We start from the raw sequence: 26,827 nt of genomic DNA, 5'->3' as shown, positions 1-26,827 counted from the left end.
GCCCAATGGGGAGTACTGCACCTGGCTTGCGATTTCTTTTGGCTCCAAAACATAGGCTGAAAGAAACTTGGTTATTTGGGGAGGCAAAGATACAGCAAGAACACAGAGAGAATCCAGTGACTCACCCGCAGAGCCATCGAATCCAGAAACAAAGGCCCGCCGACAGTCGCATGGAGCAATGTACTCACTCTGGAAAACAACAACCACAAGGAATTAGACCTCTGTCAGCCAAACTTCTCCTATAGCCAAGCCTGTGCTAGGCTCAGTGAGGACTAAAAAAGTTGGGGATTTTTTTTACACCTTTCCTTTAGGAGCTACAAGGCTAGCTGAAAAGGCAACATTCAAAAAATAACAAAAATTAGGCAGTCATGGTGGTGTGTACCTATAATCCCAGCACTGAGGAGAGCAGTGGCAGGAAGACCATGAGTTCAAAGCCAGTTTAGGCTACGTAGTAAGCTTCGGGCCAACCTGGGATACATAAGACCCTGTCTTGAATAAAAAATAAACCAACAAAAATACATACACAGTGAAAGACTAAGTTTCAAAGTGGCATCTCCACTAGCCTCTGTTTCCTCATCTGGAGAACAAAGCAAGAGAAACAGATAAAAACTGCTCTCTCATCAATAAGCTCTTACTCAAAAACAAGCCAATAGCCTTCTTTCCCTTGCCTCTGACATTTAGGCATCTGTTATTTTTCTGAAAAGTAGAGTTGTATTTCTGTTTGAAGTGCCAAAAATTCTCTAACTTCAGTCTCTTTCAGAGACACTGGCTTGTCGCTGAACTTCCTGTTTGTGTCCCTTCCAAGATGGAGCCACAGTCTCTCCACACAGGCCCTGCCCCTTCCTATCCAAGAACCAGGGGAGATGCTTCCTCCAGCCCAGGGGGCTTTGGCAAAAGGAAGGAATGACAGAAAGATGTGTTGTATTTGTAAACTAATGTGTTGGATGGTAATTTTGTACAACTACTTAAAGATAATAAAAATATGATTTTGAAAAATGAAAAAAAAATCCAAAACCAGGCCCTATCCAGTGAAACTCTCCTTGCTTTGACATGGAAGCGATTAAATAGTAAAGAAACTGAAGGGTTCTCCTGACCAAGGTAGGGAGCATGAGGCCAGAGAAGCACAAAAGCAAACAGCAGAAGCAGGATATGAACCTATGCAGGTAGGTCCAGAACCTTAACTCTTAAGACCTAACTAAGCCAGAATGCCCCAGCCCCACACACAGTCTCTTCTCCTTATGACTAACAGTAAGTGAGAAAATGGAGATTCGAACAATCTTTAAGTAACTTGACCACTGAGGGGCTACAGCAGCCAGGATTCAAGGCCATCTCTGACTGCTTCTGAGCTCTTCTCTCCTTCCACTGTCAGCCAGTTAACCAGAAAGGTTAAGAATGTTAGACGAACCACAGTGGTAGACACCTATAGCAAGCTGACATGGGAGGTTTGAGAGTTTGAAACCAGCCAGGGCTACACGAGATCACATCTCAAAAAAAAAGAATGCTTAACATGGGAATCGGAGCTTCTGGCTATAGGCCAGGGTATTTTAGGGGCAATCCATGCACAAAGGGGGAAAAGGCCCCCATGTTCCAGCCCTGCTGTGTGCTGTGTGTGGGCTGCTCCTTTCAGCAAGGCAGCTGCCATGGGCCTCAGAACCTGCCGGGGAGCTGCTGGGGGCCACGCTCCAATCCGGGTCTTGCCGGAGGCAAAGCCTGACACCCCTTCTCAGCCTCAGTTCCTCATCTCCAAAGTGAGTCATCTTTTCCATGGTCCCCAAAACAAAGACTGGCTAACAGAGGGCTCCAAGGAAACAGAAAGGAACAGCAGTTGGCATTGTTTATGGGCTGCAGAATACTTGGTTATTAACCCAGTGTTCATAGGGTGCAACTTAAAAAAAAAAAAAGCCACAATGGAAGAGGGGTGTCTCATCCATTTCCAGGACTATTGGGAGTGACAGTAAGTTAATGTTTGAAGACCTCACCAGAAACCTGAAAGTGGTGCCTGTACACAATGGAAGAGAGATTACTCATCTCTTCTTCCTGAACAGTGAGAATGGATCCTGGGGCCTGGGATGACCAAGTTAACAAAAGTAACTCCCCAGGATCCTGCGTGAAGAACACACAGTGAGGATGACAGGGCTCCCTGGACTTGCGCCCCTACCCAGGAGCTGAGGAGGAACCCATGCTGGCTACCAGGGAAGGCAGCGCTGATCTGTGCGTCTCCAGCTCACGGCCCTCCAGAAGGCCCTATCTCCAAGGATGGCCTGGAAGGAGGGACAGGCAACTCACAGGTTTACCTAGAGTTCCTCGTCAGAAGGCAAGGGAAGAATTTGTCCAAAGGGAGGTGGAATTAACAGATGTGTAGTTTACTCCCCAGACAAGGTCTGGGGCAAGAACCAGACATGACCTAAGTGGTCAACATGCCAGGCAGACATCACTGAGCGTGGCTGGCGGCAGCCTCAGCTCCACAACGGCAGACTAACCAGAGGCCAGGCAAGCAGCGGGCCCAGCTGGTGCTCTTTTCTAGCCTTCTTCCCAGCACTGCAAAGGCCTAAAAGAAGCATGCTAGCAAGAGGCACAAGGAGGCACAAGTGTTGGCTTTTCTTCCACAATCTCCCATTTTCTCCATCTCTAGTAAGAGCAGTCACTCCAAGCCTCCATCATCCCTACCTAGGCCACTGCCCCATCTAGTCCTCACATGCCTTGGAAGTATTTCAAAAAAATACAGACACGCACACACACACACACACACACACACACACACACACACATTTACATAGATTGTGTTAGAACAATGGCTTTCGTTACGGTTTAAACAGGGGATGTCCCCCACCAGCTCATGCGCCCCACACCAGTCCCCAGCTGCCCAATGAGGCCCAGGTGTTCTCTGGATCCTGAACTAGGAAGTGTGGATGGCTGGAGGAAGCAGGTCACTGAGGGTGTGCTTCCAAAGGTTCTGCTGGTCACCAGTCCTTTCCCCCCTCCTGGCCCTCTAGCTCCTTCCGTCTCTGTATCTCTCTGTGCAGGTCTCTCCCTCACTCTCTCCTGTCTACCATGAGGTGAAGAAGCTCCAAAGCCCCATGCTCCTTCTACCATATTCTGAACAAAAACATGGGCGCAAAGCAACATGGACTGAACCCTCTAAAACCATGAGCCAAAATAAATCTTGCCCCCGCCCCCAAATGTTTTCCCAGGTATTTGTCACAGTGACAAGAAAGCTAACTACTACAGCTTCTTATTACATCTGAGATAAAAATCCAAATTCTAAACCAGTCCCCAAGGAACACCAAATCAAGCCACATCAGGCCCTACTGTCCTTAGGAAAGTCAGCTTCTAATAGCCCAAGCTCACTTAGTTACAGTGCTCCAACCACACCAATCTCCTTTCTATCTGCTCTTTGTATTATCCAGAGATACTGCTGCCTCAGGGCCTTTGCATGTACTTTCTTCTCTCTCTCACCCACTCCCAGAGCCACCACCCCCCCACCATCATAGCAGGCTAGCTCCTTTTCATAATTATATTTCCAATCAAATGTAACCTCCACAGAAGACTGCTTGCAATGCCTAGATAATGGACAAGCACTTGTCCATTTTGAAACTCTGTATAGAACATTTCATACATTTTTCTCCTAGCCAATGTTCCTCCCTTTCATAACATTATTCCTCATCCCGCCCCCAGAGTGTAAGTCGGGGTGGTTGTCATTGTCACTGTACACAGTGCAGCTGGAAAACATCAGATCCTCAACTACCATCTGCAGAATAAATGTTCATGCACAAGAGATGGACCTTTTTCCTTCCTGCTCTGTTAACATCTTAGCCATCTCTATGAAGGTGAAGGAAAGAATACAGGTCACTCCTAGGGGCTGGAAAGGCAAAGACGTGGATCCTCCCCACAGCCTTGAGAAACCACAGAGACTTGCTGACCTACTGTAAGCCTCAAACCTCTAGAACAGGACAGGAACGATTCTGTGTTGTTTGAAGCACCATACCTGCTGTAGTGTGTTATAGCGGTAACATGCAACTAGCAACATGAAAAACATATATGAAAGGATGACAATCTGGATTTCATTCTCAAATGCCTCAGCACCCAGCAGAGAACCAAATGAAGCAGTACAGGAACACCAGCTCTAACAAGAGAACAGCTCTTAACTCAGCTCTGACTCCTGCTATGCCAGGAGCAGCCCCCATGTTGCCAGGCTGTGGTATTTCAGGAGAAGCTAGAAATGTGTTTGTGAGAAATTACCCATTATTTTAGGATTGGCATCTAATCCAAATAATATAAATAAAGCATAAACAGCTAAAGCATATTATAAACCAAAAAAAGAAAAAAAGCCTCAGTCATTCTTCAAAATCTGGCTCAAGGCTGGGAATATGGCCTAGTGGTAAAGTTTTCGCCTCATATACATGAGGCCCTGGGTTTGATTCCCCAGCACCTCATATATAGAAAAGGCAGAAGTGGTGCTGTGGCTCAAGTGGCAGAGTGCTAGCCTTGAGCAAAAAGAAGCCAGGGACAGTGCTCAGGCCCTGAGTTCAAGCCCCAGGATTGGCAACAAAAACAAAACCAAACAACAACAACAACAAATCTGGCTCAAATACACCTCATCCTCACAGCTTTCTGATCCACTCCAGTTCTCAGAGGTCTCTCTCCTCTGAATTGTACTGGTCCTTGAGTGATGGTAACAAGTAACAGTGGCTAATTGGCTCAATGTCCACTATCTGAAATGAGCAACTGGTTAATATCCCTCCCATCCTAATCCCACAGCAGATGTGAAAGAAATCAACCTCCCCAACTATAGATGGAAAATCAAAACTGATTCTGTGGCAAAGGCAAGATCTGAACTCAAGACTGACTCTTCAGAGCAGCCATTCTTGCTATGCTGCCAGTATCTAACTGTGAGCAGAGACTGAGTATATTGAATCTGTACAACTGGATTGTAAACTCTAAGGGAATAGGAATATAAAGTATGTCTCACATTAACCTCCACCCTAATCAACCACACAAGTGACATCTACAACCAGCAGTCATTCTTACAGTCAAGCCTGGCTCCCAGGTTATAGTCAGGTAATAATGATACCATATTGAGGACTAAGATATGACATAAAGCAATGAGCATCTACTCAACTCCAATGAATACCTGCTTTCATTACTGTGCATCAGGCAATGAACTAGACTCTGAGGAAATCTAACTACCAAGTAGACAATCTTGGCCATCAAAACAGCACAGCTATCCCAAGAAACATTAGCACTAAACTATACCAGTTATATATTACCAAAGTTGATGTTGATTCAAGGATGCTCATATCTGCCTGAAATCTCTCAGGTCAAGCTCAGAGGTCTGAGCTGGACTGCCATAGACAGGTAAGGAAGAGCAAGGAAGGAAAAGATGGAAGAAGTGAAAGGGAAGAGGGTAGGAAGGCAGCAAACTAGAAAGCTCTTGAGAGATGCTACAGATCAGAGAGAGTAAGAATGTGATTGGAACTAGATTTTAAAAAGAGCAATCAACATGACCACCAGAAGATGGAAGAGCAGAAAAGGAGGGTGGTCAGTGCTAAGACAAGTATGATTAGTTATTATATCTCACACTGGGATGACCCTCCACTTCCATAAGCCATAAGTCTGGCCTGCCTGTCCACAGGAAATACAAGAGGGTATGTTGTAAATGAAGACATATGCTCCTCATGCCCCGATAATAAGGTAACCCTTTGGTATTTTCTTTCCTCCTAAATGGAACTGAGTCAACGTATGCAGGAGGAAACATATAGCTGTCCAAAGTCCGCCCCCTTACTTAGTACAAAGAGTCTAGAGCATGTCTGCCCACCCAAGGGCTTCATTTCCCAAGCTCCTTTGCTTGGGGTCACATGACTAGTCCACGCCAATGGAATGTGGAAGGGAAGAGATTTGGTAGATCGGGGCAGTTAAATATGGGCATGTGCTCACCATATTCCTTTCTGCCAGGTAGAATGGTTTCACCACCAAAAACAGCCTGGATCACTTTTCCTCCTGGTGAGGGAAAGGTCCCTACAACCCAGGAACACAAACTTTGTACTTTAGGATTAAGCTACAGAAATTCAAAGATCTGTTAACTACCTCTAGCATTATACTTGTTAAATTGGATAAAAACACTACACCATCACTGAAAAAAAACAAGAAACTGACTCCAAGAGGAATGGATAAGAGTCCAGAGAGTTTAGAAGGAGGAACCACAAACACAACCAAAGGGCCACACTGGCAGAGTCAGTCTGAAAAAAACCTGACCCTTCAACTAAGACAAGCTCAAAACCAAAACACAGACCTTTCAAATGGAGGAGAACTTGGATCTCTGAAAGTAAGTGCTATAGCAAAGCTCTGGTTCCAACCAATGACTCTCCAGCAGTGCCCACGGTGTTTAACTGAAGGCAGTAAAGGAAAGCATCCATACTACCAAAGAAAATGGGCAATTCCTCACCTAAAAGCCCCCTTGGGGCCAAAGTCATTACTACCATACCCTTGTTCTGAGTTGAAAAAGAAGAAATCCTTAAGCAGCAGAGAACACAAAGAAGCAGATCACTGAGGTGCCAAGTCCTTGCATAATCCTGCATTTTGGGGTACATTTTCTCACTAGCAGGGAACAGTGTGTGGGTGTGTATAGTTGTGCTTTGGAAAATATACAATGGATAGAACTCAAGATTCCTTTTCACTTCCAACACTCTCCCTTCCCCACCCCTAGGAGAAAATTCACCAACCTTGAATCAAGCCTGAACTGAAACAATTAGGAGCCACAGAGAACATAGCCTCTCTATGACTAAGGAGGCTTTGGGGAAGGTCACACACAAAGCCAACCCTTGTGTTCTCACAGGCCTGACAAGTACCATGAATCTCACTTCAATTGTCACCCATCGAAGCCTCTTCTATCCACAGAGCAGAAACTGGCACAAGAAATCCATTTCTTTCAGTTGATAGTACCACAATACCTATACGTATCCCCAAAACTGCAGGGTCCACACTCAATTCAGGCTCCTCTGTATCTCCTTCTAGACCTCCCCTTCTCTGATCATATTACCTGTACCCAAATCAAGGTACTTTTTTACCTACTGAACTATGAACAGGTTTCTCAATCTTTACTAAACATCCCTCTTGCAGAACACATCACTCTGTTAAAGATTCTCCCTGCACTCCTCCTAACAATGCCTAACTTGCCTCTGGGGATCATGGCTATCCCAGGACCAGGCATGGATAACTCAACAGTGGCCTTGGCCAGGCCAAGCCTATTATGATATATGTTCTTTTGTTACCATAGATTTGCATATGTCTTCTCTTTGTCAGCCTCTCTCCATGCATCCAAATTCTACCTGATCACATTTTTATGACTCATGAATTTATTAAGTCATACAGGCAAAACATAATAAATTCATTAGAAAAAAAAATAATGTAAGGGGCTGGGAATGTGGCTTAGTGGTAGAGTGCTTGCCTAGCATGCATGAAGCCCTGGGTTCAATTCCTCAGCACCAGATAAACAGAAAAGGCCAGAAGTAGCACTGTGGCTCAAGTGGTATAGCCTTGAGTAAAAGGAAGCCAGGGATAGTGTCCAGGCCAAGTTCAAGCCCCAGGACTGGCAAAAAAAAAAAAAAAAAAAAAAAATCAATGTAAAAACACCATAAATCTGCAACTGTCAACTTTTTAATTTTTGGTTCTAATGGTTGAAAGGTCCAACACTGTGTTCTTGCCAGGGAGTTAAGATGTACAGAACACCGTTAACACTAGCAGGTAACAGAACTCAAGACCACACAGGGAACACAGCAGGCAGAGCCACACAAAAATTGTCTGTGTGGGGAGGCAGACGGCTGAGATTCATCACGACAGTGCTGGCAATCTGGTAGGACAGTGATGTTAAGGTTCACAGTTTAAGAATATCTAAGGTATTCTTTAAACGAAAGCTGCAATATATGATTTGTCTACTTAAGTTGCTAGAAAACTAAGAAGAGCACATATTAGCTCTGAATAAATTAATGTGAAAACAGGGATGTATTTTTGCTAATCTACAAGAAAAAAACTTCTAATGCAGTATTTGAAAGATTTTATAGTACAAGTAGGAGGCATAATGCTCATGAAGAAAGGATTCTTTCACTCTGTGAGTCCAAACTCAAACCATTCACATTCTTAAATGCCACTTCCTCCATGAAGCCTTCCTTGAGCCTGCCAGCTTAACTATCCCCTCACTGCGGATTGTCCTGTGTGCAAAACCTCTGCTGTCCAGGACCACAGCCACCAGCTACAGGGGCCGCTGAGTCCTTAAATGGTAGCTAGTGAGCCATTTCACTTGAATTTTAAAACAGATAATCAAGATTTCATTATTGGAAACTCTTAAGTATGTTTAGAAAAAACTGGTAAGAGTCTACTTTTTTGGCAGTAAACTTAATGAAATACAAATACAGATCAAATATTTTCAATGAAATATGAGTGTTCTCATATTTACAAATGCAGAATAAACACATACCATATTTAAAGATTTAGTATGAAAAAGTTAAATTTAAAGTGTTACTGTCATTTTAATATTGATGACATGTTAAAATATTGTGTATATATTGGGGTTAGTAAAATATATTATCAAACTTAATTTAATTTATAATTGTGCTTCACATGGTTTTACTGAACAATGTTGAACACTTTCCAGGAACATTTACCCATTCTCACTTCTGCTAGCACTTGTGACTATAATTTATTAACTCTTTCATCTCTGTAAGGTTATTAATTTCCATAACAGTAATGGCAATGGCAATAATAACAGAAGCTATTATTGTGAAAACAGCGTTATGGGTAGATACTGTCACTATCCCTTTCTGAAGAGAGGGTGAAACCCAGACAGTCTAACTGATGGGTAAAAATTGGAATTAACAGGAGCTAGGAGTGGTGGCACATGCCTGTAATCCCAGCTACTCAGCAGGTGAAGGTAAGAGGATCGAGGGCTCAATGTCGAGCAACTGGTAAATGGCAACTCTGACATATGAACCCAGATAGTCTCAACTTATTTATGTACTAACCACCTACCTCTGCATTTGCCTAGTACCTTGCCTTGAGCAGTCAAAAAAGATGCACCAAGTATGTAAACTACAATTTCTACCATATACGTAAGCAGAGACCACAAAGCTAAACCCACAGAAATGCCAGTTAAAGTTTATAAAAGAAAAACAGCAGAGGAGTGAAGACAGAGGGGTGTCAAGAATACACAAATATAAGTCTGTGACATCTACACAACAGCAACTTCTGCAGTAAGTGACAACTCATACTGGGCATGCTTGAGTTTTTCTGTGTTTTCAAGAAAAATATAGGACTATCTGGGACTAGAGCTTTGTTCTCATCAAGGGGGAAGCCATATAATTCTGATATTCTAGGATCCTTAGCAGGAAGCAAATAGCTGAGAGGGAAGCAGGTACATCCCTGTGGCTTTGCCAGCCTATTGCCATTCCCAGAAGGAACTGCATTGGATATCTTAGGTCATATCTACTAGCAGAGGCAGACTCATTTTTAAACTCAATCATAAATCAGGTTTGTGTTGCTAAGCATAGTGGTACAACCCTATAATCTAAGCATTAGGGAAACAGAAGCCAGGGATAGAGAGATCAAGGCTAGCCTAGGCTATATAATGAGTACCAGCCGTCTGACATAGGTAGTGAGACCCTGTCTCGAAGAAGAAAGTCAACTTTGTGATGACAAAAAGGGAAAAAAGAAAAAGCCACTTTGGGAACAGCACCTGAGACTAATAAGAGTATCAAGACAAACTTGGCTTAGCTTAGCTACAAGAATGTTCTCTACTAGTAAACACACAGATTGTACAGATTATGGAGCCCAACCCCAGGCAAAAAGAAAACTAACACTGAAATACAAAAATAGCCCTAACCACAAATCTTTTAACATTTAATTCAAAATAACATGGCAGGTTAAATCTTTCTGCACTTTCAGGCCTCTCTTGAAGGTACAATTCATAAATGAGTAGGGCCTTGAGGAGTCTTTAAACTGAGATTTCCAGAGAGCCTGCAAAGCCCCATTTACAGGATGTCACAATCTCAGACAAAGCGCTAGGAGGTAGAGGACTGCCACACAAGGTGCTTCAGTATCCGGCACCACCATCTTGGCTCAATACTAAGAGAAGACAGTTACATTCAAATCAGCCTCAACAATAGCCTCGTGCTTGGAAATTTATTTTCAGTGGGATTTAGCTCAAGATTGTTTCTTAAAAGCACTCTAAGCTTCCTGCTTCTCTGCATTACCTCCTTCTCCTCCTCCCTTCTCTCCTCCTCCTCCTCCTCCTCCTCCTCCATCTCCATCTCCTCACCTCTGTTTACCCAAACTCTACCCATCCTTCAAGATCTAGTTCAAAGCACCCCCCGCCCCACACTCTCTGTCATCCTCCCACCCAGCCCTCAAACTTCCATAGCCCTGTCCAAATTTTCTCAATAGCAGTTACCCCACTCTACCTAGTAATACAGATAGATAATGTGTTTGCACATCTTAACTCCGCTACTGTAGTGGAGTACTTTTTCCCCACTAGGAACAATTCTCATCTTGTATCTTTGTACAACACCTAAAGTAGTAACCTGCACATAAGCAAAAGGCTGGAACAAACATACCTATACATGCCTCTATAGAAAAACAGTACTTTGCATATTATTTTATCTCTTAGTAAACCTTAGCCACAATAAGAACAATCTTAAATTCACCTTTGTAACCCTGCAGTATCTTAAACACAGTATCAGCCCTCAATTCAACTGGATGACCCCACACTGGATGTAGGACCTGCTTTTCCCCAGCCCTTCAGCCCTACTACAGTCTTCCTCTCCAAATGCAACTTCCTCCCGCTAAGATAATTGGTGCTCTCAGAAGGAAAGGGAAATTGTTGAGTTGGTTCTAAAGAGACAGTGGCAATCACCATACCATCCCTAATTACTGCAAGGTGGAGCTCCATGATGACCTACCCTCTAGCTATACCAGAAGAATGGGACCATCTAGGTGGGCAGAAGGGAGAGAGAGAAGAACAGGATGAGGCAGGGAAAACTGACATGGAATGCAGGACTTCTGCCCCTAAATTTGCCTAGTAATTCTCTCCCAATTTACTGAAAGCTGGCCAGATTCATTGGAAACAAAGCAGCAGCAAGGACCAAATCTATAGGCATTCAGTGAGACAGATATCTGAAAGAGACAGCTAGAATTCTCTGAGTTGACAACTAGAATTCTACGGATATATGTGGCTCAAAGGAAGACTGAAAAGGAAGAAGGCTGGTAAGTTCCATCCTCAGTCCCTCTCTCCTCTGTACCTGGTGGGCATCTCCTGATGGGATGATATAGGCCTGGATGGGTTCTGCCACATACTCGCAGTTCCTCATGGCTTGCCTCAGCTGCCGAAGCAGCTCCGAAGTCACCTTTGGGGCCATTCTGCAATCTGCAACAACAGAAGAATTTGTTCTACATTAGCCTACTTGGCAATTCAATGACAAGTCCAAAGCCAGACACAGAGACAAGTGCCTTCAACATTCTGTTCCACCCCAGCTACGTCTCAAGCTGACCAACCCACCAGACCAAGCACAAAGCTTCTAGAAACACTCATGATTGGAGTTCTTTTTTTTTTTTTTTTTTTTTTTTTTTTTGCCAGTCCTGGGCCTTGGACTCAGGGCCTGAGCACTGTCCCTGGCTTCTTCCCGCTCAAGGCTAGCACTCTGCCACTTGAGCCCCAGCGCCGCTTCTGGCCGTTTTCTGTATATGTGGTGCTGGGGAATCGAACCTAGGGCCTCGGGTATCCGAGGCAGGCACTCTTGCCACTAGGCTATATCCCCAGCCCCGATTGGAGTTCTTAAATACTACTTCCAGCTGGGTGCTGGTGGCTCATGTCTGTAATCCTAGCCACTTGGGAGACTAAGATCTGAGGATCATGGTTCAAAGCCAGCCCAAGCAGGAAAGTCTATGAGGCTATAGCTCGAGACTAGCCTTGAGAAAAGCTCAGTAACAGCATCCAACAACATCTTGAGTTCAAGTCTCAGAACTGGTGTGTGCACGTACACATGCATATACACACACACACACACAAAACTACTTCCAAATACCCATCATACAGCAAGAAAATCTGAGCCACTCATTTCCAAATTCACTTAAGGTTACTCATTTCACTTCTAGGACTTTATTCTGAGGAGATAAATATACAAAAATACAGTGTTTATCTTTGTTTATATTTCTTAAAATAAAGGAAAACGTGATTGGTTATATCAACTATAATACATACAGCAATATGCTACTACAACACAAGAAAAATATTTTATAGATCTGTTTGACTTGGAAAGACATTGAAACAATACTCATGGGTGACAAAATACTGATTATAAAAGAAGACAGAGACTGTATATGCATATATGAGTGGAGTTGCTAGAACTGCTTTAGGGTAAGTAAAGTTAGAGTCTTTTCTTGTGGTGCTTTTCTGCTTTTTAAGTCTGTCCACATTAAAGCACATTTCACAAACAGTTTTCTTAAACAACCAACCACAAATTTGGGGTAGAAATCTCAACCTGCTGTCTTTTGCTATAATAAACACTACTACAGCAAAACCAGCTGTGACCCTCAAGGAGAAGGGAACCAGAACTTCAATGCTGGGTTCTCCTCTAAAAAATATGGGGGGGGGGAGGGGCAGTGGACGGGGAAAAAGGTATAGACCCAAGGTTTTAAACTTAGTCCCAAGAAGTCCCAAGGGCCCAGCAGATCCAATCAGTTCCATAAAACCAGAGCTGGAATTACCAGCTCTACAAAATATGAAACAGGAACAGAAAAATCACAAGGCATGAAAAAGAAATGTTAGAGACATTAAATGTGGTCCCAGTAGAAATTCTTGAACTTTTACAAACGTTTAAGTAGTCAAAATCAAAATAGCACTACATGCCAGTGAGAATTAGAAACTACTTCTGTGATGCAGGCACACATGGTACAAACTGCTTAACCACTTTAGCTGGTTCTTCAGAAAGATTTTTGTTCAACAAAATAACTATTAACAGTTCTGATAAACATACCTGCAGTCCAATGGCCATATAACAAAATAACTTCACAAAAAGCAGTAACCGACTGCTGATCACGTGTATTTGAGTATATCCCAAGCACTACACGCACAAAGCTACATGATTAAAATGCATAGTAGAATAATGGAGTTTTCCAATTTATTTGGTTGTTTTGGGGGGTTTAGGTTTGTCTTGGATTTTTGAGACAGGATGTTGCTAAGCACCCAAGGCTGGCCTAAAACTAGTGATCCTATTATTTTAGCCTCTTGACCAATAGAATTGCATGTGCACATCACCACACCTGGCTTCCTAACTTATTTATGAATAGCTTTAAGAGTAGAGATTCACAGCAAAACTGAACATACAGAGTTCTCACACCACAAAACACACACGCACACACACACACACACACAGACTCTCCCACCACCAACCTCTGTCATCAGGGTGGTGCATATGTTCCAGCTGATGAACTTACACTATGATCCAAAGTCATGGCTTACTCTTCCACTCCTACTGTTGTATATGATATGAGTTTTAACAAATATATAATGTATCCACCATTGTGGTATCATGTAGAATATTTTAGCTACCCTAAAGATCCTGTAAGCTACTTACTGTATGAAATTCTGGGAAAGACTAAACCATGGAGACAGTAAGAAAGGTCAGTTACTGCCTTTTCAGATTGCAATACGCATGTAAGACTTTCCTTTTACTTGATAGTGTATACTTATGATTCCTCCATATCTTTCCATGGTTTAATAGCTCATTTCTTTTTAGTACTGAAAATATTCTAATGTTTAAATATACTGTAACTTATTTACTCATTCACCTACAGAAAGACACCAATGCTGTCTCCAAGTGTGAGTAATTATGAATAAAGTAGATGTGAGATTTCAAAGCATTTAAGTAAATACCAAGGAATGTGATTGTTAGATCAGATAGTAAGTTTAGTTTTGTGAAGAACAAATAAACTGTCTTCCAATGTTACTGTACTGTTACATTTCCTCCAGCAATGAAAGAAAGTTCCTGTTGCTCTACATCTTGCCAGCTGTTTTGGATTTTGTCAACTCATTTTTTTAATGAATGAAAAAAGATTTTACTTAACCAAAATGCCCTAATGCACAATGTTATGCAGTGAGACAGTTAGACCATCTTCAAGGACTGAAATCTTAACTAGCTAAAGCTTACACTCTGCTGGGTATGGATTCTATATTTGTTCTGTAACACTTTCACTACTTCTTCCTCTTCATCACCATCAGCATACTGGGCTTTTCTGTGGGGAGCACTGACTGGCCCCACCTGGTGCGCCACGGGAGTGAGGCCCTGAAGAGCCCCGTCTTACTCAGTCCCTGGGGGCGTGCTTGCTTGCACCACCTCCCGGAAGAGGGATCCCAGTTAACCCCGGCTGCCTTCTGGGTCCGGAACTGGAAAGGCGGCTCTAGCTGGCCATGCCTCCCAGCCTTAAGACCATGTGCAGCAAGATGGCTGCTGGCAGTAACCTGGGGGCGGTCCTGCTAGTACTTAGGCCACCCCTTAGGGAGGTCCCATGGCCTTCTGCCCTTGACTGACAGCTCGGACCACCAATCATAGCCCCTGGCTAGGTATGTTACACCCTCCTCTTCCTGCCATTGCCCATACTTAAGATCCGGTCTGCATCACTAAACTGAGAGCAGTGTTGAATTTCTCCCGAGTCATCTGATTGTCCAACTGCCGGCGAAAGGTTGGGTTGGGCTGAGTGCGGGCGACTCACGGCTCGTTCCCTATTCTGGGTTCACCCTCGGCGGGGTGCGCTTCCTCGCCTCTCCCGCTGGTTGGGAGAGCACCCGGGGTGCAGGGACCCCTGCACTTTTCTACCTCAGTTAGGATTATCTCTTAATAGATTCCCCCACAGGTACCATACTGGCAGGACTCTTTCATTATTACCAGCAAGAACAAGTTCAGTAGCAGATAGCACACTACTGGTAGGGCTCTTTCATTATTGCCAGCAAGAACAACTTCAGTAGCAGACCACAGGGCTCTACTTAGGAGTTTCAAAAAGACAGAATTGCTAAAAAGAAAGAGTTGCTAAAAACTCCTATGCATGATTCAAACATATCCACATTCCTTGCATTACAGCAACTGCCTCTTGAAACTACTATTCAAACTACTATTCCTTTCCTTTTGTTTGATCTACTAAGCCTATAATTTCTCAATTATCAGAGAAAGAAAAATCAGGAGTATCTAGTCTACTCTAGTTTAGACGTCAATATCTCCCTTGGATCCAAGATGAAGCCTCATAATATTGTCCACATTTGATACCTTTAAGAAACTTCAAAACAAATTTACTATAGTTCTAAGTTATATTTCTAAGCAAGTTAACTTTCCCCTGGCCAGCCAGGGTCTCAGTACTTTGCTCAAGCTAATCTCCTTGGTTCAGATGATAGCCCTTCCTTGGCCTATGGAGTAGGGAGGATTTACAGGCATGCACCACTGTACCAGACAAAGTTATTGTTTTTAGAAAGAGACAGGCAAAAAATAAAGATTTCCTTTGGAGCAGTGGTTCAACCTTGGCAGCACATGAGAACTACTCAGGGAACTTCTGATTTAATTGCTCTGGAGTGCAACCTGGGAATGCAGAATTTTATAAATCAAATATAGAAGCCAAATGACGGAGGCCAAAATGCTTTATTTCAAGTTTATTTTCTTTATAGAGTGTAGCCTCTAATTAAAGCACACATGACTTCAGAATTTTGATGACACCAACTCAGTGTTGTTAGTGATTAGTAACATCATCAGTCATTCACCTCATTAGTAAAGAGAGCATGGCAAGCAGAAAACCATCAATTACAAACTGAAAACCATCAAAGGCAAAATGGCCCTGATAAAGACATCTTTTACCTTCCTGGGCACTGTAATATGCCTCTACACCAGCCATTCTGACCATCATCACCATCTCTGACCTCATCATAACTTGCTCCTCTTGACTGACACAGTAGGCCTTACGACCAACAGTTACAGTCTACTGCAGTGGTGTATTCATGTCCTTCCTCAACACACCTGTCCCATATCACACTCTCAATACACCCTTTTTCCTTCCTTTTCACCCTTCAAACTCATCACATTTGGCTGGTGTCCTTGGTCACATAGAGCCTCTTGTCACCTATACCAGATACGATGAAGTAATTCCACCTGACACATAACGTACAGTCACTAAGATGGGCTAAAGGAATGTCACAATTTTGAGTCTATGATCTTTTCAAGCCCACGTAACAAAGAGTAACAAATCTGCAGTGAGGGGAAAAAAAGCTGGGAATGTATATGATGTCATATTATAACACCTGCTCATTCCACATTCTCTTTATTTTTTCAGAAACATTAGAAGAAGCCAAGAGCTAAGCAGAGTATGCAGGAAACTAGACAGCCAAGAGCAACAGGCCTAGTCCATGATGTAACATTAGCCCATACACTGCCAGGTATTTTTAAACTGTGACTTAAAGGGAATGACTCATTGAAAATGCTTTTGCATATGTGGATCTGCTGTTAAGAAATAGGTTCCCAAACCTCAGCTCAACCACACGCGCTTTTTCTGCCACTTGCACATGAAATCACACCCTATTTGCCTGACTGGGTGGCTAGAGCTAAACATGATAATATGTGTGAAAGTACTGTGTGCAGCAGCTAACACATTGTAGGAGCTCAAGAAATAGTTGAACCAAGATCCAAAGCACCAGCTGGGTTTCCCACCCATCTTGTTATAATGGAAGGGGCTGGTTTACGCCAATTTCAGCTTCTTAACACGTGGCATGGCTGGGGGAGGGGCTGAAGGTTTTACATGTATTAGTGGTTAATTCTCACAATGATCCTCCTAGGGAGATTTCATTATTCCCATTTTGAAAGAACAGCCCATTTTGAAGGAACAGGAGTTAAAAGAAGTTAAGCAGTTGCCCATGTCAGCTAGATTATCAGGAACCAGGACCCAAGGTCTGTTCAATTCTCAATTCCATGCACCATTATCAACATCTAGAAGACCTAAGATTAGAGCACTCTAAGATCAGCAGAATCAAAGTACAGGGGCTCCAGTCTCCAGCTGACATCTACAACCTCAGCCAACTGAACTGATGATAGTCCCTGAAACAATATTTCCCCCAACAAAAAGAGAAGTTCTTTTAAAACTTAAATTTGATGACTCTATCATTTTCCCCTTTCTATTTCCTCTTTTTTCCAGTTTATTCTTCCTTCCTCTCCCACTTCCTATTATGGCCCAAAATATGCTGGCTCCATATACATTTTTAAAGAAAAAAATATTACCTAAAATTACATACAGTAATAGCACTGCTATTCCAAAGAGAGACCAGTGATTGTTTCTCGTACACTGCAACTTTTCATTATGCAAAAAGTTAACACGATGGCTCTCCTATATAATCCATAGAAAAGTACTAACTTACCTGGGACAGAAACAGAGTAATATGCCACTTTTCAGAATTAAGGTTTCTGTAAGGTTCTCCGCAAAGGAAACCTGCCACGATTCAGGCAGAAAGGAGTTTATTGGGAGGGAAGCAAACTGCTAGCCCACACAAGATGGGGAGTGAGAGGGGAAGGAAGAAGGGAAAAAGAGAGCAAAGAGCAAGAGAGAGTAAGAGAGAAAAGGAAAGACAGCAGGGACTCTGTTGAGCTGGTTTATATAGGAAAGGTGGGAGATCTGGCCAGGTGGATTGGATGTGACCTCAGAGAAGGAGGAGGTAACTGCCTCCAGGTGTTACCTAGGTAACTCAGGTATTGGGCACATACTTAAACAGGTGGGGGGCATCTGCATGGAGCCCTCTGGGGGAGGACCTTAGAGTCTCTAGGAACCAATCACAAAACTAACAAGTTCTAGGGAGAAAAGGTGATTACAAGATGGTTTTCCTAAATGAACATTCAATTGATAAAGCATAATAATGTATTTTCTCATTTTAGAATCTGATGAAAAGTTGAGAGCTAATTTCTAGCAAAACCAATAAAGGACTATATTATAGATAACAGACAGATTAGAAGTATTAGAATAGTATATTTCAGTAAGAATCTATAACTACCCCACCATTACCACCTATCTCCACACAAATGGAAATGCAAAAGAAAACAAAATATAACACTTTCTAACTTGCCCTAAAAAAGGTGAGAAATATATGTAAACAGTAAATATCCACCCAGATAGCCAAATGACAAAGTGATTGTTAATTTCCAGACCCTACCCTTAACCTTGACCAACTAATTGCTAACCCCTTACCATTTCTTCTTATTCATAGGCTGGGGTGGCCAAAAAACTTGAGATGTACTGCCTAATTTGTAGGTAAAATTATTACCTGTTTCCACACCTGTGTCTCCTGAGGATGTCACTTCGTTAGGTTCAATTATTCTTAAATGTTGCAGTTGAAAATCCTGGTGATTCGCCCTTACAAAGAGAAAGAACAAGAAGTTAAAGACTTTGACCACAGTAAATGTGGCAAGACTCAGATAAAGAAGGCATGGTCTTGTCTTAGCAGTTTTGTCCATGAGTCAGAAGAACCCTCACCCCACTATCAGTGGTGGGCTAAGTACAACTTGAAGGTATGAAACAGCACCATGACAGAGCCTCAGCCCTCATTTCCACTTTATGAAGTGTTCAACTGTGTCTAATCTCCTTATAGATAAACTAAAAAGATGTTATTTTCAGGGATTGTATTTTTCACAAGTACCTATTTTTTAATTTGTGGTGTCCTGTTCTTTCATTCCGGTTTCTGTTTCTTCTCTTATCAACTGAATCACTTTAGGGCCTCATAATTCCTTTCAGATGGTCCATTTGGGAAAGCAATCCTCATGTTTACTGAATCTGCTGCCTCTCCCTGAAGGTAACTCCCTCTATGTGCTTTCTTTATTCTATACCTGTGGTTCTAGTACTCCAGAGGCTGAGGCAAAAAGGATTGTGAGTTCAGGGCCTGCCTGCTATATAAATGAAACCTTGTATCAAAGAAAAAAGAAGGAAAGAGAGAAGGGACTGTATAGAGGGAGGAAAAGAAAAAAGGAGGTAAGAGAGGGACAGAAAAAGAGAGGGAAAAAGGAAGGAAGGAAGGAAGAGAAGGAGGGAGGGAGGGAGGGAGGGAGGGAGGGAGGGAGGGAGGGAGGGAGGGAGGGAGGGAAAGGAAAGGGAACAGGAAAACAAGCAGGCAGGCAAGGGAAGGCAGGCAGGCAGACTGCCTGTGTGAATAAATATGTCCCTGGTTCATACAAGCATTACTGGCTCTGCTCAATATTCACATTAAGTTCTTAGCTAGAAGATTTGCACACAAGTCTCTTATTCTCACTTAGGGACAGTCTGATACCCTGGACTCCAGCCATGCAGGTCTCTGGGTCAGATAAATTTCCAAGGCTCAATTTACCATCAAACCACTCAGGCTTTAAGTTCCCTCTACATTTCTGGGACCTGAGGATTCCCTTTCAAGCTTACTCAAATATTTATTGAGACTCTTCTATAACCCAGGCTCTGTTCTAGAGATAACAGTGAACAAAACCAAAAATATAACTGACTTCAAAACATATAGGTAGGGTGGGACAAGAGTGAGAGATTGGGTAAGGGAGAAGAGTGGAGGCAACTTTTTCTATGAGAAAAATGAAAGCAGGGCAAGGAAAAGAAGGAGAGCAGGAGATACAGAAGTATCCAGAGAAGATCTATCTGATAACACTTGGCATTTTAACACATACTTGAAAACAACAGTGAGAAGGGCATCCTCATTTATACAAGAAGAATGTGCCAGGAAAGGAAAACAGTGTAAAGGGCACAGGCAGAAGTGTTCCTGTAGTAGAGGAAAAGCATGGAGGCCAATACAGTGTGCTGGTGTCACAGGGTAGTCATCAGCAGTTAGATTAGATCAGATTAAGTCATAGGTTTTACATGATACTCAGACATGACTTAAACTCAACTAAGTAATCATCTTAACCACATTTTTGCATGTTGGTAGGTTCAAAGAGGTTGACATTAGCTCAATCTACCACAGGGCCAGAGTCAGAAGACTGGATTTTACCAATCACTGCAAGACTGCTCTTGTATAGCTGCTACTTTAATTTCACTGGACTGACTAAGATGTAATTACCTGAGAAAAACACATGTTCTTTTATTGGAAAAAAAAGTAAGACAATGTATGTTTATTGGAACTAGGGAAGGGGAACAATAAAATAGAGAGACAAAGGGCAAAAGGTGAAGCAATCCAACAGCAATACTTTCAAGACAATATGCTGTAAACCAACTGTACATCTGAGGAGAGAGGGGAAGGAACGAGGTGGGGGGAGGCAGAAGAAAAACAGAGGTAAAAAGTTTGATAAGAAATGTACTTACTGCCTTATGTAACTGTAACCCCTCTGTACATTGCTTTGACCATAAAAAATAAAATAAATAAAAACTTTTTTTTTAAGTAAGACAATGGGCTGTGGTAGAAAATAAATTTGATCCCCAACACTGAAGGGGGGGGGGGGAGTTCAGACATCCCAATATCTCTTACAATACAAATGCAAATCCCTTCAACAAAATATCACCAAACTGAAAGTAGTGATAATATAAAAAGGATCACACACCACTGTAAAGTGGCCAGGAATGCAAAGTTAGTTTGACCCATGAAAAATCAATTAATGGAAGACATCATATACACAGAATAAAGAACAAAAACTACACCATTCTCTCAGAAGACATGAAAAAAGCATTTCACAACACCACTCAGCAGATAGCACAAGGTTAGTCCAAGCAAAACCAGGCCTGGTAGTACCTGCCAGTAATCCCAATTACAAAGGAAGCTATGGTTGTCTGAAACCAATCCTAGACAAATATGCAAGGTTCTACCTGACAAGTAACTTCACAAGAAGACCTGGGGACATGGTTCAAGTGAAAGCACAGCTGCCTAGCAAACACCAGGCTCCAGAGTTGACAGACCAACAGCTTTCTCCTATGTGCAGGACCAAGACAGGGATGACTAATCTTTCCACTCCTATTGAACATTGTACTTGATGTTCTAACCAGGATAATTAGGCAAGAAACTGTAATGAAATGTATATGGATTGGAAAAGAAGTGAAACTATTTGCAAATAACATTGTCTTGAATACAGAAAATCCTAAAGGCTTCACACACACACACACACACACACACACACACACACACACACACAGAGGAAAACGAGTTCATCAAGAATACAAGATATAGGGGCTGGGGATATGGCCTAGTGGCAAGAGAGCGTGCCTCGTATACATGAGGCCCTGGGTTCGATTCCCCAGCACCACATATACAGAAAACGGCCAGAAGTGGTGCTGTGGCTCAAGTGGCAGAGTGCTAGCCTTGAGCAAAAAGGAAGCCAGGGACAGTACTCCGGCACTGAGTCCAAGGCCCAGGACTGGCCAAAAAAAAAAAAAAGAATACAAGATATAGCCAGACACCAGTGGTTCACACTTGTAATCCTAGCTCCTATTCAAGAGGCTGAGATCTAAGGATCACAGTTTAAAGCTAGCCTGGGTAGGAAAGTCCATGAGACTCTTTTATCTCCAATGAAGTACCAAAAAAGCCAGGAGTGTAGCTGTGGGCTCCAGTGGTGGAGTACTAGCCTTGAGCCTTGAACAAGGACAGCACTCAGACCTGAAGTTCAAGCGCCAGGATGGGAACAACAAAAAAAACAAACAAACAAACACCAGAATACAGGCTATAGTGCCAGGTGATGGAGGCTCAAGCATGTAATCCTAGCTACTCAGAAGGCTAATATCTAAGGATCACGGTTGAAAGCCAGGCAGGACAGGAAACCCTGTGAGTGCTGAAGTGGTAGAGAACCAGCCTTGAGCCAAAAAGCTAAGGGACAGTGCCCAGGCACTCAATTCAAGCTCCAGTACCAACTCTGGGTTTCAGAAGATACCATGGAAAAAAGTAAAACCATCCACAAATAGAAGAAATTACTTGCAAATTTGCTAGAGTCTAAATCTAGAATATATAGATAGGACTTTGCCTATATATTCTATATCTGGAAGAAATTACAATTCAACAACAAAAAGATATATAACCTAATGTTAAAGTGGGAAACAAATCTGAATTGACATTTCTTTAATGAAGATATATAAATAGCCAAGCACATAAAAGATGCTCAACATGTCAATACAGAACTGCAAATCCAAGTCACAATGATATCACTTTATACCCTCTAAGAAAGTAACAATCAAGAAATAGACAATAACAAGTATAAGTGTAAGGATGAAGAAAATGCAAACCGTCAAGCATTGAAAGTGGAAATGTAAAATGGTTGTGTGTGGCTCTGAAAAACAGTCGAGTAGATGCTTAAAAGATTAAAGGGTTAGGATCCAATCCAAGCAATTCCATAACTAGGTACGTACTCAGGAAAATTAAAAACATATATCTTGATAAAAATTCACACACAAGGATAAGGAGGTAGACCAATGAAGGAGCACTTCCCTACATGCAAGGGACCTTTAACTGGATTCCCAACACTACAAAAAGAAATTTTACACAAATGTTCATAACCTGCATCATCTGTAATAGCCAAAAAGTAGAAAGAAACCAAACATCCAACTGCTGGCTGGATAAATAAAATCTACCCATACAATGTAATATTATTTGACAATAAAAATTCATACAAACATAAGTAAATCTTGAAAACATCATGCCAAGGGAAAAAAAGCCTATCACAAAAAGACTAGATAGTAAATGACTCCAATTTTATGAAATATACAGAAGAGGCAAGCCTATAGAGATGGGAAGAAGACTGGTGGCTTTCAAGGGCTGAAAGAGGATTGTAGAAAACAGTGTATACCAAAGGCTTAAAGATTTATTGGGGGGGGGGGGGCTGGGCATATGGCCTAGTGGCAAGAGTGCCTGCCTCATATACATGAGGCCCTGGGTTCGATTCCCCAGCACCACATATACAGAAAATGGCCAGAAGTGGCGCTGTGGCTCAAGTAGCAGAGTGCTAGCCTTGAGCAAAAAAGAAGCCAGGGACAGTGCTTAGGCCCAGAGCCCAAGCCCCAGGACTGGCCAAAAAAAAAAAAGATTTATTTGGGACAAACAAAAAGAAATGGAGGTGTTGCTCAAGCCTAAGGCCCTCAGTTAAAACCCCAATACTGCCATCAGAAAAATAAAAAAGCTAGAAGCAGAGCTGTGGCTCAAAGTGGTAGAGCGCTACCCTTGAGCAAAAAGAGCTCAGGGACAGTGCCCAGTCCCTGAGTTCAAGCCCCACGACCAACCAAAAAAAAAAAAAAAAAAAGCTAAGATTTTGAGGGCAATGAAACTGCCCTAAATTGCTTGTGGTGATAGTTGTATAATTCAATGAATACATTTGCAAAATACTATATATTTTAACCAAGGAATTTTATCATACATGAATGACCTCAACTAAGACACCACTCTTTCTTGGATAAGGATACAAATCGATGCTTTGTATGTAAGTTTATATAACAGTAAGTGAAAAGTCAATGTCTCCCCTACCCTCCCCCACATGCATAGAGCTACAAGGTACAAATGACTCTGACACAGGATTTGAGGGGCAAGTTATTCAGAGGCAGTCCTGTTCACTCATTATAGAAGAAACAAAAGTAACTCATATCTGGGTACCTGCAAAGCCCAGACCAGAAACCAGATCTGATAGGTGAGCTCAAGCTCTTTAGGTAAGCATCACCATCCTACCTCTCTATCAGGATCCCAGAAGTCATAAGCACCTGAACAGTACAGCTGCCCTACTCTTGTCATACCTTGGTCTCTGTGGAGTTCTATACACATCCAGCCTTCCGTTTTTGACAGACATATTCTCAGTGAACTCTTCACTTACTTTGACAGACATAATCACAAGCTGTCTGTAAAAACAGGACTATCATTAAATATGAGAAGTAAGAGAATATACCTCAGGGACCATATAACTCCCTCTTCTAGGCAAAGAAACTTCTGAGAAAGATCAAATGACTTGCTTAAAGATTCACAGTTATTTAGTGACAGTGCTAGAACTAGAGTCCAGGTCTGCCCATTTCTTCCCCTTCCCAGCCTATACTTTCTCCAAGTCAAAATGGCCACAAGTTATGTAAGGGGAAAGAAGTAGAAGAACTACTTCCTGTTCAATCTTTGTACTAGTTGCCCATGGATGTGCTACTGAAAACTGTACGTCTCTCTCTAAAAAGAACTCCCAGTAAGGTTCTAGGTATCCACCCCCACCCATGTCCCTAGTCCATGAGGAAAATCATATATGTCCAATGTTCAAATGAGGCAAAATAAAGACCAAGCTGAATCTGGTGGTACAGGCTTATAATACTAGCATTTGGAATTGCAAGTTGAAGGCCAGCGTTGGTGGATAGTGAGATTCTGTCGGAAAAAGAAAAGACCTAGATGCTCAATCATGCCTAAGGTGATGAGATAAGGGTAAACTAGAATGAGTTTCAAAGAATCCATCTCTCTCCATGAGAACTCTGATTTTCTTTTTGAAGATGTGCCTTATCCATTTCAGTCCAAGGAGTTGGAATGAGTATCAGTCATTCACCCACCATGTTCTGAGACCTAGGCTTGGTTAATCCACTCCTCTGGCCATAATGATGCTTCAAGGATAGAAATAAGAATCAAGTTAGTCCAATGACAATCAGATCTGGGACTTCTCCAGCCATTTCTGCTGGGGCTGTCAGCCTACAAATCTCATTACATACCACAACAAGAAGGCCTGCCTGGGTATACAGCCAAGATACAAAATAGAGGGAAAGGCTGCTACCAGTATTGGTGCTTTTGGTTTCAGCCTCACTAGAAATTATTCCATTCTTATTTTACCTAAATCCACTTGAGTTCATTTTCCAGATCCTAATCTGAAAGAAACCCTCACTTCTATGGCACTAAAATTCTACATCAGGAAAACAGCTGAGTCAAAAGGCTTCCCTCTCTCAGCCCACCATCTATGTCCAAAGACCCTTTTGCCACAAATATTGTTATCCTACAAACCTAGCGAAGGCCACCCTAACCTTTGAAGGTTTGCTCACAGCCTAGAGCCTGTCGTCATCATCCATCATTATCCACTTGCCTGACTCCCTTCCTAACTTACAGAAAGTTCCTTCTACAGTGTAGGTCTGGGTCTCCACTCACCTCTAACGAGTGGTATGCAAGGGCAAGTCCAGGTAAACGCAGGCCTGAGATCTATCCACTCAGAACACACAAGCACACTCTATGGTGTGAATTCGGCAAGTAGGCCTAGCCAGGCTGCTTAATGTGTCCCTTCAAGACACAACTCACTGGTCACTCACAGGTGACCCTCCCCCTACCCTGTGTGGATGGTCAAGGGTTTTAACTCTAGCCTTTGTGAACTTGGGTGGTTTCTCTCCGTCTCCCACTTTGATGGATGCATTGATAGGTGTACTCTAGCTGTTGGGAGGGAATAAACTCAAGGCATGTTTCACATAAGACAGAGGAGTTATCCATCTCATCTCCCTGTGTCCAAAGAGGAGCTAGGGCAAGCTGCTGGTGGGACCTTCCCGAAGGGTATGCCTACGATCTTTCCTTTTTGGTAGGGAGGGCCCAGAGCTGTCGGTCTTTGTGGTGGTGACAAAGGTGACAAATCACTAAGGCAAAAGGAGGCAGATAGAGGCATCTCCGGGAGGGTCACTTGGCAGATTCAAGCAAGGCGGGCGAGGGCAGGAATCCACCCACCTCCCGGTACCCGGGGAGGGTCCAACAGAGACCAACTTCCTGCCAAGCGCAGGGCCTTCCCCCGGGGCCGGGGTCGGCGACCGCCCCCGCTCCTCGGGCCGAGCGCCGCGGCTCCGCCCGCAGCACGCGTGCCGGGACCGGCTCAGGCGGACCCCGGGCCCCCCGCTGGCCGGGCGGAAAACGGACCGGACCCTGCCGGGCTGCACGGCGGGGTCCCTGACTCCCGATCCAAGGCTCGGGCACCTCCGGCCCTCGCCCGGCAGCGGCAGGCCCTCGGCTCCTCACCCGCTCGGTCACGGCCCTCCAGGTACCACCCGCGCGTCTGGGCTGGGCGGCCTCGCCAGGCTCGGACACCTGCTTCCCGGCTGAGTCGGTCCCCTCACCTCACTCGCGGCGGCTTTCTGGAGGCTGCCATTCGGCGGTGACGTGCGCCGGCCCACGTCAGGACCGCGCAGACCAGCTGATCAGCCCCGGAGAGGGCAGAAAAAAGAGAAAGCCGGAAGAAGGGAGGTGCGCGAGCAGCACGACCGCTCAGTGCACGGGGTCGCCCACGCCCCGTTCTGTAGCGTGCTCACGCAACCGCCACGCCCACCTTCTGATCACGCCCCCCTGAGGGCGTGGTCACGGGCTCTGGGCCGTCTTCTTGGTCGTGGAGCCCCGCCCACATTTTCCCGGAACGAACTGGAAGAGTTGGGCCGGGGACGCTGTGCGCGCGGGAGCGTCATCGTCATCGTCATCGTCATCGTCCCTCGGGTTTCCCAGAAAGAGAAAGACTGTAGGCAAGAAGGGACTGTCAAGCCCTCCCGAGTGTGGCCTTCAGAACGGCTGAGGGCCGTGGGCCACCTCTGCAAGAACTTAAATGGGGTCTTTCACCTCTCAGAGGTGTTCCCCAAACTATCTGTCCAGCTGCCCACTGTCCTTGGCTAGCTAATAGGAGCTTCACCCCCCTCACCCAGACACCAAACCAAAGGCCTACTCCTACTTCACCATCTCAACCAGTGGCTACTCCAGACTCAGCCCCCTATCCCCCCCATCCCCTCTGCCCAAAACTCCTGTTGGCTCTATCTGTAAAATAGCTTTCAAATTCAACCACCCCACCCTAGTGAGCATCATCACCACAGCCTCACCTGTGTAACTATACCTGAGCTGCCTAGCCTAACCCCAGCGCCCAGACCA

General features: G+C 43.6%; 1 protein-coding gene across 3 annotated transcripts in view; it reads right to left on the bottom strand.

Annotated features, from left to right (window-relative positions):
• Positions 1-26,129, bottom strand: part of Xpnpep1 (X-prolyl aminopeptidase 1) — a 50,249-nt gene extending 24,120 nt beyond the window's left edge. Inside the window, exons 1-4 of one of the 3 annotated variants that reach the window (XM_048338291.1) lie at positions 26,035-26,129; positions 18,326-18,414; positions 11,286-11,410; positions 126-189 (exon numbers count right to left, since the gene is read on the bottom strand). In XM_048338291.1, coding sequence (XP_048194248.1) covers positions 126-189; positions 11,286-11,410; positions 18,326-18,414; positions 26,035-26,066 — 310 coding nt within the window. In that variant the 5' untranslated portion in view covers positions 26,067-26,129. Of the gene's footprint in view, positions 1-125; positions 190-11,285; positions 11,411-18,325; positions 18,415-25,936 lie in introns of all 3 variants that reach the window. The other 2 variants (XM_048338292.1, XM_048338293.1) reach the window with 2 other exon arrangements.
• Positions 26,130-26,827: the final 698 nt, after the last annotated feature.

Source organism: Perognathus longimembris, chromosome 2 (assembly GCF_023159225.1).
Source record: "Perognathus longimembris pacificus isolate PPM17 chromosome 2, ASM2315922v1, whole genome shotgun sequence".
In the NCBI taxonomy this organism is placed as follows: Eukaryota; Metazoa; Chordata; class Mammalia; order Rodentia; family Heteromyidae; genus Perognathus; species Perognathus longimembris.
The sequence above is the reverse complement of the archived record's forward strand: the minus strand, read 5'-3'. Positions and strand labels throughout refer to the sequence as shown.